Raw genomic sequence first — 13,111 nt, 5'->3', positions numbered from 1 at the left:
AGAGAAGAGGTCCCTGCCTTTCGAGATGAGCTGATCTCAAGAGAAGAGGTTGGGCCCCGATTTGACTGAGTTTCCTGACAGCTAAGGCAAAAGAGGAACCCCTGAGCCATGTGGTTTTTATTGTCTAACAACCAAATAACACACACTTGTGAAGACAAACTCTTGATTGGAACGCACTGAAAAGAGGAATTTATTGCATGGGGTATGTTTTCCATACATCCATGTTAGTCTGGATCTTCCAAGAAGCAGACACCACAATGAGATTAAAGATGCAAAGATGTATTAGGGGAAGCTCCCGTATGACAGTAAATGCAGAGGGAGCTGGTGAAGGCTGGGAGAGCTGTGAGATCTGGAGTGGAGAAGACAGGGAAGAAGGGTTGGGTAGAAGTGTCTCAGGCTGATGAGTAGTCCGAGAAAGGCTCAGCAAGACAGCTGGGGAATGAGAGAAGTCCAAAGTTGGCCATCAGAGAAGTCCCGCATCTCCCAGGGCAGGTCCTGCTTCAAAATCCTGCTGCACTGCAGCATTGGCTGGGATGTGGGGTCTTGGCATAGGAGGATAGGAACCTTGGCCAATAAAATTCCCTGTAGTTGGAAGTCCCACCACCTGTCAGTTTGTTGGACTGTGGTAGCTTGTGTGTTGCTGTGATGCTAGAAACTATGCCACTGGTATTTCAAATACAAGCAGGATCATCCATAGTAGACAGGTTTCAGTGGACTTTTCAGACTACACTAGACTAGGAAGAAAGGCCTGGTGATCCCTTCCCAAAAGCTAGCCAATGAAAACTCCGTGGGTCATAACAGAATATAGTCTGATACACTGCTGAAAGATGAGCCCCTAGGTTAGAAGACACTACAATAGCCACACCAATGGACACAAGGATACTAGCAATCATGATGGTTGTGAGGAACTGGGCAATGTTTTGTTCTGTTGTCCATAGAGTTGCTATGAGTCAGAGCCAACTCTATGGCAACTAACAACAAAGTTAGAGGTCAGCGAGGTGCCCTCTCTGGGTTGTCACACTTTCCCAACTCCAGTCTTTATTCTTGCACCACCTTTACATTTTTGTCATGGTAGAGTACCACCACCAAACCAAACTCACTGCCATCTAGCCAATTCTGACTCATAGCAACCCCCACTGGGTTTCCAAGGCTGTAAATCTTTATGGAAACAAACTGCCTCATCTTTCTTCCATGGAGTGGCTGGTGGGTTTGAACCTCTGACTTTCTGGTTAGCAACCAAATGCCTTAATCATTACACCACCAGAGTGCCTTAGAGTCTTCCTGTCCTGGTATTTATCTGACATTTTTCTTTACGTTGACTTTAAATTAACTCCCTTTTTAAGTGTTAGCTTCATCTTCAGCAATAGCCATGCCATCATAGGTTGAAGAGTCAATTAGATGTTCTTTTTCCTAATATACATTAAAAGAAGTGCTTAACTATTTAAATTTTAAGATCATGAGATGTCACCTAAAATCATCTTATATACCACCAATGGTCTACTGCACTTTGGGAAATGCTGGTTTTACCAAGAACATAGACATGCCAATAAAACCAAACCAGTTGCCAACTCGCTATGACCTTTCAGAAGGAGATGGCCATGACTTTTTCCTGAGGCATCATTGGATGGGCTTGAACCACTTTTGAACCAACAACCTTTCAGGCAGTAGTCCAGCACTTAACAGTTTGTGCCACCCAGAGACTCCTAGAAATGCCAATAGAAAGGCTGTATGCCATCGCTGGCTTGCTAACAATACAATGACTGCCTTGCTGTCAGCTCTAACCCGATTACTGGGGGGTACCTCCTGAGGCTCACAGAAGGTCCCAGAAGTGGGGTGAGGGTAAGGCCAGGTGGGTGAAGCTCCCTGCCCATGTCCTCAAATCCCACCTCTTTCACCCAGATGTGGAGCTGGACCTCCTGAGGAGTGTGCAGGCTGTGCTCCGAGAACTCAGTGCCCAGGCCCCTGCCCTGCAGAGGAACCAAGGTAAGAGCCTGCAGACACATGTCCATCTGTTCCCTCTGCTTCCCCAGCCCAGCCCAGATAACTCTGCCCACACTTTCAGGTAATTGTCCTAGCCTGGAGCTACAGGGTGAAGGGTGTCCAAGCCCCCTTCCTGCTGGAAATGTCTGGGCTTAGGAGATCAGAGATCAGACACCTGCTGCCTGCTCAACTCTCCCAGCCACTGTTGCATGGTGATCTGCCTCTCTCCTTCTTACTCCTTTCCCCAACTCCACTTTCAAACAAGCTCCCCCTCAGCACTGCAGAACTTCCAGAACACTGGCTGAGGAACACTGACCTGCAACCACTGCTGCTCCTGCACGAGCCGTCTCCTTTCCCTTGACCATGCCACACCTACTTAAGGAGTTGGGGCTGCCCCCGCTGGCTTCCCCTTCCCCTCTTTTCTGCTCTGGAAACTCACTGTCCACACAGGCCTGCAGATCCAAATTCACCCATAAGTGAGAATTCAGTTATATGCGCCTGGAGCCAAGCCCCTGGCTGAAGATCAGACATGTGGCTGGTCAGAGGTGCCAGCTGGGGCGCTCAGGCTCAGAGTCCTCCTCAAAGGTGTTTAAGAATCCTCCTCCCACCTGGTGGTGTTGGGCTCCCCTTTCTCTTGGTCTAGGCATGTGGAGATGGTCCTTGCACAAGAAGGTAGAGCGAGATCCCAGGAAGAGCCCAGCTCTGGTCCGCATCCTGCTCAGAGAACTGGAGAAGGTACGTTCTTGGGCTTTGTGGAGGCAGATGGGGATGAGAAAAGAGAGGGGCTGGTTGGGTTGGGGGTCAGCCCCATTAGTGCTATGTCTCCCAAGTGTGGGTCATTTGTGGAATGCCCCTGTGATTTATTTTCCCCATATATGCCTCCCTTCTGTCCCTTTAGGAGCTCTGGTGGCATAGTGCCTAAGGCATTTGACTGCTAACCAGAAGGCTGGTGGTTCAAACCCACCAGCCACCCCTAGGAAGGAAGGTTGGGTGATCTACTTCTGTAGTGATACTGCCTCGGCAACCCAAGGAGGGGTCGCCATGAGTCAGATCCAACTCGACGGCAAAGAGACTTTTGAGTTTCTGTGAGGACAGTATTGGTTCAGTGGTGGAATTCTCACCTTCCATTCCGGGCCAATGCATCTTATGCATAGCCCTCCCCCTTCCATCCTTGGAGGCTTGTGTGTTGCTATGATACTGAACAGGTTTCAGTGGTGTTTCCACACTAAGATGGACTAGGAAGGAAGGCCTGGTGATATACTTCTGAAAATCAGCCAATGAATACTGTGGATCACATCGGTCCCATCCACAGCTGATCATGAGGCTGGTACACGACTGGGCAGTGCTTCGTTGCGTTGTGCATGGGGTCACCAGAGTTCAAGCTGACTCCATGGCAGCTAATAGCCTGTACTCTTACATAAACAGTATTTTCTTTTAATTGACTTGCATTGTTTGATTTGAATTAACATATTTCAAAAATAAACCTAATAACATGACCATAAATGGAAAACCAATATCACTTGTAAACAGAAGACTCCCATAAACACAAATACATAATGATTAAAACTTTTCATAATTATCTTGTACCACCTAAAAATTTCCATCCTACCACCAATATTCTGTGTGCAACTGTTGGAAACACTGGGTTCAGAGAACTTCTAGGTTGGGGACTTTCTTGTTGCTTTGCTGCTGGCTCCTGCTCTGGGTCAATGTCACGGCCCTCTGCCCACATCCACAGAGCTCCGGGAGCCCATGTCCGCCTCCACACCCCCACTCTCACAGGAAGGATCCCCAACTGTGCTTCTTCCCCACTTCTACCCTTCATCTGGCCAGGGGAGACTGTGTCCTTCTTTTTCACTCCCCTTAGAGTCTCTGGGTGGGAAAAATGGTTTGCTCAGCTACTAACTAAAAGGTTAGTGATGGTCACTGTGAGTCAGAGTTGACTCCACGGCAACTGGCTTACTAGTGGCGTGCTGAAATGCTGCCTCCCACTGCCCTCTCCTGCACCCTCCAGCTCAAACAGCCTCCTGCTATGATGTAGCAAGTCCACAGCCCATGAATGTGACATCATCTCCTGTCTTCCAGGCAGAAACTGAGGACCTTCGGCACGTCATCATTCCGTTGCTGCATACGCTAATGTACGTGCTTACAAAGGTGAGCTGGGACTGCGGTGAAGGTAGCAGTGGGGACTCAGGTGGTGCCCCATAGTGGGCATCCAGTCCCTGCTGGTGTGAGTAAAAAACCTCATGGATCCCCTGCCCCAAACTGGTTTCTGTCCGCTGTTGTTAGGTGCCGTCCAGTCAGTTTCAGCTCACAGTGACCCTATGTACAACAGAATGACTCACTGCCCAGTTTGTGCTGTGTTTTGTTTCGTTGCCAATGCCTTCACTGCAGCTTGAACTTCTTCCTTCAATACCATTGGTTTTTGATCATATGCTGCCTCCTGAAATGGCTGAACATTGATCAATTATTTTTGGTACAGTGACTCTGTATATTCCTTCCATCTTCTTTTGATGCTTTCTCTGCATCATTCACTATTTTGCCCAACTCTTGTTAGGTGCTATTGAGTCAGCTCTGACTCATAGTGATCCTGTGTACAACAGAATGAAACACTGCCTGGTCCTGCCCCATGCTCACAGTCCTTTCAACGCTAGAGTCCATCATTGCAGCCATTGTCAATCCATCTCATTGAGGGTCTTCCCTTTTGTCACTGACCCTCTACTTTCCCAAGCATGACATTCTTCTCCAGGGAATAACGGCTCCTTCTAACAACATGACCAAAGTGGGTGAGATGAAGTTTGGCCATTCTCACTTCCAAGGTGCATTCTGACCGCACTTCTTCCAAGACGATTTGTTCCTTCTTCTGATAGTCCATGGTATTTTCAGTATTCTTCACCAGCACCACAATTCAAAGGCATCAACTCTTCTTAGGTCTTCCTTATTCTTTGTCCAGCTTTCACATGCATGTGAAGTGACTGAAAAAATTATGGCTTGGGTTAGGAGCACCTTCATCTTCAAAGTGACATCTTTGCTTCTTAATACTTTAAAGAGGTCTTTTGCAGCAGATTTGCCCAGTGCAATACGATGTCTGATTTTATGACTGCTGCTTCCATGGGGGCTGATTGTGGATTCAAGTAAAATGAAATTCCTGACAACGTCAATCTTTTCTGCATTTATTGTGATGTTGCCTATTGGTGCCGTTGTGAGGATTTTTTTTTCCATCCTGTTGAGGTGTAACCCATACATTACATCTTCATTAACAAGTGCTTCAAGTCATCTTCACTTTCAACAAGTAAGTTTGTTTCATCTGCATATCACAGGTTGTTAATGAGTTTTGCTCCAATCCTGATGCCATGCTCTTCTTCACATAATCCAGCTTTTCAGGTTATTTGCTCAGCATACAGACTGAATAAGTGTGGTGACAAGATACAATGCTGACACACAGCCTTCCTGATTTTAAACCATGCAGTATTCTCTTGTTCTGTTTGAATGATCTATATACAAGTTCCTCATGGGCACAACTAAGTATTCTGGATCTCCCATTCTTCATAATCCATAATTTGTTATGATCCATAATCTGTTATGATCCACTAGCTAAACCCTAATACAATAAGAGGCCAAAGTGCAGAGGCAATGGGGAAAGTTGAAGCAGTGTGGAGAGCAAGTGCGTGGAGGGCCTCCAATGCCAGGATGAGGTCTTGGGTTGATCATATGTTCAACGAGAGCTAACACTGATCCTTATGCAGAGAAAGGGCATGATTGACAAAAAATGTCTTGGAAAAGTAGTAGAGAATTACATGTCTTTGCAGGGGTGAGAATGGATGGAGAGGAAGACAAGAGGCAGGAAGAGCAATTCTGTAGGAGCTGGGGTGTCTGGCACAGGGCTTGGCTCTGAAAAATTTAGAAAGCAAAATGAGGAAAAGGAGAAAGGAAGTCTTTGAGGGTACTGGGGAATATCTCATGTCCATAGGATGCAAGGAGGAGCCAAGGATACTCTTGAGAAGTAACTCCAAGATTACCTCAAGGCTACTCCAAGTTTACTCTTTGGAAGTAAGTCCAAGTAGCCTGGAGAACTGTAGATTTGTGTGGACCTGACCAAGCAGATAGATGGGAAGGGAGTTGGTTTGTCAGCAGACATGATAAGATGGATTCCCATCTTGGTAAGTGTTTCAGTTATTAAGTGCTGCTATAACAGAAATACCACAAGTGGGTTGTTGTTGTTGTTGTTAAGTGCCGTCGAGTCGTTTCCGATTCATAGTGACCCCATGCACAGCAGAACGAAACACTGCCCGATCCTGCGCCAGTCCCACAATCCCTGCTATACTTGAGCCCATCATCGCAGCCACCGTATCAATCCATCTCCTTGAAGGCCTTCCCCTCTTTCGTCGACCCTCCACCCTACCAAGCATGACATCCTTCTCCAGGGAATGGTCCTTTCTGACAACATGACCAAAATAGGTGAGACGAAGTCTGGCCATTCTTGCTTCCAAGGAGCATTCTGGCTGCACTTCCTCCAGGACAGATCTGTTAGTTCTTTTAGCAGTCCATGGTACTTTCAGTCACTAGTGCTCAGACGGCTCCCTTGTTACCCTCCCGAGAGGAACCGGGTCTCTGGGAGCAAGGTAAGCACGGGCGGGCTGGTGCTTACTCACTGATCTGAACTGAACACTTTCCCTTGTTACCCTCACGAGAGGGATCGGGTCTCCGGCAGCAAGGTAAGCACGGGCGTAGCACAGAGTAGCAGGCCGGAAGAGCAAGGGAAAGAGGTAAAACCCAGGGAGCCAAGAGAAGAGCAATCAGCCGAAGGGATTAGGTGAGGAGGGGAAACTCAGGGACACGCAAAGAAGCAGGCCAGAAGAGCAGGAGAAAGGGGATTAAAAGACAGGAAGCCAGACAGAGGAACAGTCAGCCACAGGGACCCAGGTGGGGGGGATACGAGAGGTCTCCAACAGCAGGACAAACTTGTCTGTCGGTTTGTCCTACTGTGGTGACATGTAGACGTGAGTTTTGAGGCTGAGCCTCTGGTGTTAAAACCCAGCGAGATGCACCTGGTGCATAGTTAACAGCCCAGTTTATAGACTGAGACAGACTAGGAAGAAGGAAGAGGCCATCCACTTCTGAAAGAATTGGCCAGGGAAAACCTTATGAATAGCAAAGAAACACAAGTGGGTAGCTTCGACAAACAGATTTTTATTTTCTCACACCTTAGGAGGCTAGAAGTCCAAATTCAGGGCACCAGCTCTAGGGAAAGGCTTTCTCTCTGTGTCATCTCTGGAGGAAGGTCCTTGTGTCTTTGAGCTTCTGCTCCTGGCTGATCTTCATGTGGCTTGAAATCTCTCTTTCCCCATCTCTATTTCTTAGCTTGTTTGTTTAATTTCTATTATATCTCAAGAGAGATTAATTTAAGACACACTCTACACTAGTTCTGTCTTATTAACATTTAAAAAAAAAAAAGACAACCCGTTCAGAGCCAGAATGGTCAGCAATGGTAGCAGCCAGGCACCATCTAGTTCTTCTGGTCACTGGGTCATGGAGGCTGGGGTTCATGTGCTCCGTAAGTCCTTTGGACTAATTCTTTCCTTGCATCTTTGAATTCCTTCACTTTTCCTTGCTCTGCATGAGGAGAGACCAATAGCTGCACCATAGATTGCCACTCACAAGCTTTTAAGATCCTAGTTCCTACTCACCAAAATAGGATATAGAAGATTGTCATTGTGGACTATGTTATGTCAATTAACCTCAGTGTCCCCTGTGACTATGGTCCTGAGCCCCTGTGCCCAGTAACTCATTCCCTCAAGGGTTTGGTTATGACTAAGAAGTTTTTAAACTTTGTCCCCTGTGTACTCATCTACATCCATGGATATATTTGTAGCATATACAAATACATAAGTAGAGATATCCTCTGTCAGACCTATATATATTTGTGGGTGTAGCCCCATTTGCCTTCCCAACCCTGTTCAGCTTGAATGTCTATCCATGTAGCCCCTTGTAGATTATTGTTATTACTGATATTGCAGGATTGTGTAGGTAATAGTTCTTACCTTTGTTGCCTTTAACTCTTGGGCTTCTCCCTGTTTCTCCCACTGCCCTGATCATTTTGTGTTGACCTCTCCCTTCTTGTATATTGACTTTCCCTTCAGCCAAGTTAATACCTGTCTACCTTCTAGTTAGTGATTTACACTCCATTTCCCTTCTACCTCTGGTAATCCTCAAAGTTATTCTTTCTGTGTGTAACCCTTTCATCTATCTATCTATCTATCTATCTATCTATCTAAACAGTAGTGGTATCATACCTAGATAGAGTGGGGAAAAAAATGTGAAACAAAACTGAAAATTATTTTAAAAGACCAGGCTTAATGGTCTGATGAAGACTGGTGTAACCCCCAAGATTATTGCCCTGAGACACCCTTCAAGCCAGGAACTGAACTCAACACAGTGGCTCACCTTCCAGCAAAACAATAGGCCTATAAGGTGAACAGTGATGCCAGGAGGGTATGCAGTCATTAGAACAATCAAACATAGAAGATCAAGAGGGCAGCATTTGCCAAGGGATAGAGCTAGGAAGGCAGGAAGGGATGGGAAGGAAAGGTGAAGGAAGGGAAATGGTAGGTGCAAAGAGGAAGTGGGAGGAGTGCTGTTGCATCATTGGGATTCCAGTGAATGTCACAAAACAGAATGTGTGTGGATTGCTCAATGGAAAACCAATGTGCTTGGTAAACTTTCAATCAAATCACAATTTTAAAAAAAGAAAAAAATGACAACCCATTGTCATATGAGATTATAACCACAGAAATAGAGGTTAGGGTTGACAACATATATTTTGGGGCTATCACTCATCTGAAAGTTTGTCATACTCTGGTGACTTATGTGTTGCTGTGAGGCTGGAAGGTATGCCACCTGTATTTCAAATACCAGCAGGGTCACCCATGGTGAGAGGGTGTCAGCAGAGCTTCCAGATTGGGACAAACTAGGGAGGAGGACTTGGAGATCTGCTTCTGAAAAAATTAGCCAGGGAAAGCATTATGAATAGCAGCTGAACTCCATCTGATATAGTGCCAGAAGATGAGTCCCTCAGGTTGGAAGACACCCAAAATACTACTGGGGAAGAGCTGCTTCCTCAAAGTAGAGGTGGCCTTGATTGGATTCAGTAAGGCTTTCAGGACCTTCATTTCCTGAGGTGGCATGACTCAAACTTAGAAGAAACAGCTACAAACATTCATTAATTGGAAGATGGACTATACGAAGCATGAATCTAGGAAAATTGAAAGTCATCAAAAATGAAATGGGACACATAAAGATCAATATTCCAGGTATTAGTGAGCTGAAATGAACTGTTATTGGCCATTTTGAACCAGACAATCACATAGTCTACAAGACTGGAAATGACAAGTTGAAGAGGAATGGAATCACATTCATTGTCAAAATGAACTTTTCAAGATCTGTCCTGAAGTACAAAGCTATCAGTGACAGGACAATATCCACGTCTACAAGGAAGACGAGTTAATAGACTTTATTCCAATTTATGCACCAACCAATAATGCTAAAGATAACAAAATTGAAGATTTTTACCAACTTCTGCAGTCTGAAATTGATCAAACATGCAATTAAGATGTATTGATAATTATTGGTGACTGGAATATGAAAGTTGGAAATGAAGAAGGATTAGTAGCTGAAAAATAACCTTGGTGATAGAAATGCTGCCAGAGATCACACGAGAGAATTTTACAAGACTTACTCATTACAAATACCTTTTTCAAAAATATAAATGGCAACTATACATGTAGACCTTGTTGGATGAAATACAATAGCAATCAAATCAACTACATCTGTGGAAGAGAAGATGGAGAAGCTCAGTATTATCAGTTAGAGTAAGGCCAGAGGCTGACTGTAGAACTTGCTTATAGACAAGTTCAAGTTGAAGCTGAAGAAAATTAAAATAAGTCCTTGAGGACCACAGTACAACCATGAGTATATCCCACCTGAATTTAGAGATCATGTCAAGAATAGATTTGACACATCAAACACTAATGACTGAAGACTAGATGAGTTGTGGGATGACATCAGGGACATCATACATGAAGAAAGCAAAAGGTCATTAAAAAGATAGGAAAGAAAGACCAAAATGGATGTCACAAGAGAGTCTGAAACTTCTTCTTGAACATAGAGTAGCTAAAGCAAACAGAAGAAATAATGAAGTATAAGAGCTGAACAGAAGATTTCAAAGGGTGGCTTGATAAGACAAAGTATTATAATGAAATGTGCAAAGACCTGGAGTTAGAAAACCAAAAGGAAAGAACATGCTTGGAATTACTCAAGCTGAAAGAACTGAAGAAAAAATCCAATCCTTGAGTTGCAATACTGAAGGATTCTATGGGGAGAATACGGGTAGATCCAGGAAGCATCAAAAGAAGATGGAAGGAATACATAAAAGAGAATTGGTATAAAAAAGAATTGGTCAATATTCAACTATCTCAGGAGGCAGCATATAATCAAGAACCAGTGGTATTGGAGGAAGAAGTTCAAGCTGCACTGAAGGAATTCGTGAAAAAGAAGGCTCCAGGAATTGACAGGAGCTCTGGTAGCATAGGCACTTTACTGCTCACCAGAAGGCTGGAGGTTCAAACCCACCAGCCACTCCTCGGAAGGAAGGTTGGGCAATCCTACTTCTGTAGTGATACTGCCTCGGAAACCCAAGGAGGGGTCGCTATGAGTCGGGGCTGACTCAACAGCAAACAACAACAACAACAACTGGTAGCATAGTGCCTAAGGCACTTGGCTGCTAACAAGAAGGCTGGTGGTTCAAACCCACCAGCCATTCCTCGGAAGAAAGATGGGACAATATACTTTTGTAGCATTACTGCCTCGGAAACCCAAGGAGAGGGCGCTATGAGTCGGGTCCAACTCAACACCACATAACAACAACAACAACCAGGAAGTGACAGAATACCCATTGAGATGTTTCAACAAATGGATGCAGTGCTGGAGGTGCTTAATTATTTATGCCAAGACAGCTACCAGGCCAACTAACTGGCAGAGACTGATATTTGTACCCATTCCAAAGAAAAGTCATCCAACAGAAAGTGGAAATTATCAAACAGTATCATACTCAAATAAAACTGAAGATAATTCAAAAATGGTTGCAGCAGTATACTACCAGGGAACTTCCAGTAATGCAAGCTGGATTTGGAAGAGGATGTGGAACAAGGGATATCATTGCTGATGTCAGATGGATCTTGGCTGAAAGCAAAGAATATCAGAAAGAGATTTACCTGTGTTTTATTGACTATGCAGTGGCATTTGACTGTGTGGATCATAACAAATTACAGATAACATTGGGAAGAAAGGGAATTCCAGAACACTTAATTGTGCTCATGAGGAACCTGTACATAAACCATGAATCGGTTGTTCGAACAGAACAAGGGGACACTGCCTGGTTTAAAATCAGGAAGGGTGTTTGTCAGTGTTGTATCCTTTACCATACTTATTCAATCTGTATGCTGAGCAAATAATCTGAGAAGCTGGACTACATGTAGAAGAACATGGCATCAGGACTGGAGGAAGACTCATAATCACACTGCAATATGGACTGCTAGAAGAACAAATCTGTCTTGAAGAACAAGCAGAATGCTCTTTAGAAGTGAGGTTGGTGAGACTTATTCTCACATATTTTGGACACGTTATCAGGAGACACCAGTCCTTGGAGAATGACATAATGCTTGGTAAAGTAGAGGGGTCAGTGAAAAAGAGGACAACCTGCAATGAGATCGATTGACACAGTGACGCCAACAGTGGGCTCAAACATCAATGATTGTGCAGCTGGCGCAGGACCAGTCAGCGTCTCGTTCTGTTGCCCACAGGGTTGCTATAAATTGGAATTGAGTTGATGGCACATAACAACAACAACAACAACAACAATTTTTAGGGGACACAAAATTCAATCCATAACATTCCACCCTTTGATGTCCTTCCCACATGCAAAACACATTTACTCCATCATATCATCCAGAAATCTTTTCAACTGCAAGTCCAAAATCTCATCTTCTAAATCATCTCAATTAAATATGGTTGAGACTTTAGATGTATTTTATCCTGGGGCAAAAGTCCTCTTCATCTGTGAACCTGTGAAATGTACAAGTTATCTGTTTACAAAGTACAATGGTGGAACAGGCACATGGTAGACATTTCCATCACAAATGAGAGGAACTGGAGGAAAGGAAGAGATAATGGGCACCAAGCAAGTTCAGACCCCAGCAGAACCCTCACATTTGCTCTCAAGGTTTGAAAATACTCCTCTGTTCTCTGAGACTATCTGGGCCATGGCCCTGGCCTCCAGACCCTGGAGGTTGGCCATATCTTCTGGATTCTGGGTGGAGACTCCTTGGCCCTGGGCTTCAGCTTTGTTCTCTAGGCCCACTGGGATGGCAACTCTGCTTTCTCAGCTTTGAGCCCCTTCTTCTAGTCTATGTGAATGGCAACCCATCTCCTTGGCCCCAGCAGGTTCCATTCTACCCCTTGGGCATGGCAACTTCATCCCCTCAGCAGTGGCCCCATTTTCCTGGCACACCTTACAGCAGCCCCACACTCCAGAACCAAGCTGGCAAAGATCCAGCTCTTTGAAACCGAGGAGGCTGTGGCCTCACCCTTTCAGATCCAGGATACCACAGACCCACCCTTTGAAACTGAAAAGGCCCTGCTTCCCGTGCTCCTTCCAACAGTTCTGCTGATGTCCAAGCTGCTTCAGGGATGGTCCTTTTCTGTATTTGGAGGGCAACAGATGCAGCTCCTTTGGCTGTTTCCTGCCTGTAGTATTCCAAGAGGCAGACAGTTTTCTTTTTGACCCCTGTCTGTGACCCCTTCAGTCTAACCTGATGTGGTTTTCTGCTGTGGTAGTTGATTAGTTCCATCAGTTACAGGCTTAAGGTCTTTAACAAAAGATGGTGTAGACACATCCTTGGTTAACATTCTAGGACACATGTCCTTAGTTTGTACAGCAGAATTTTCCAAATCTGTAAGTTCTGTTTTCATTTTGCAGTTTATTTTTAAGGTCCATCTCTTTCCTCTCATTTTACTGTAAGAGGCAAGGAGCAACCACACAGCCCCTTTAAAACTCTTGCTTAGAAATCTCATCAGC

The 13,111-nt window shown here is 44.9% G+C and overlaps 1 protein-coding gene across 1 annotated transcript in view; it reads left to right on the top strand.

Moving 5' to 3' along the window:
* The first annotated feature begins 1,892 nt into the window (after positions 1 to 1,892).
* PIK3R6 (phosphoinositide-3-kinase regulatory subunit 6) overlaps positions 1,893 to 13,111 on the top strand; it is a 71,753-nt gene continuing 60,534 nt past the window's right edge. Inside the window, exons 1-3 of the mRNA XM_007952227.2 lie at positions 1,893 to 1,983; positions 2,624 to 2,715; positions 4,066 to 4,134. Coding sequence (XP_007950418.1) covers positions 2,626 to 2,715; positions 4,066 to 4,134 — 159 coding nt within the window. The 5' untranslated portion in view covers positions 1,893 to 1,983; positions 2,624 to 2,625. The remainder of the gene's footprint in view (positions 1,984 to 2,623; positions 2,716 to 4,065; positions 4,135 to 13,111) is intronic.

Source organism: Orycteropus afer, unplaced genomic scaffold (assembly GCF_000298275.1).
Source record: "Orycteropus afer afer isolate SDZICR_OR568_19922 unplaced genomic scaffold, OryAfe1.0 scaffold00330, whole genome shotgun sequence".
Lineage (NCBI taxonomy): Eukaryota > Metazoa > Chordata > Mammalia > Tubulidentata > Orycteropodidae > Orycteropus > Orycteropus afer.
Note: the sequence above shows the minus strand (reverse complement) of the source record. Positions and strands in the feature narration are given on the sequence as shown.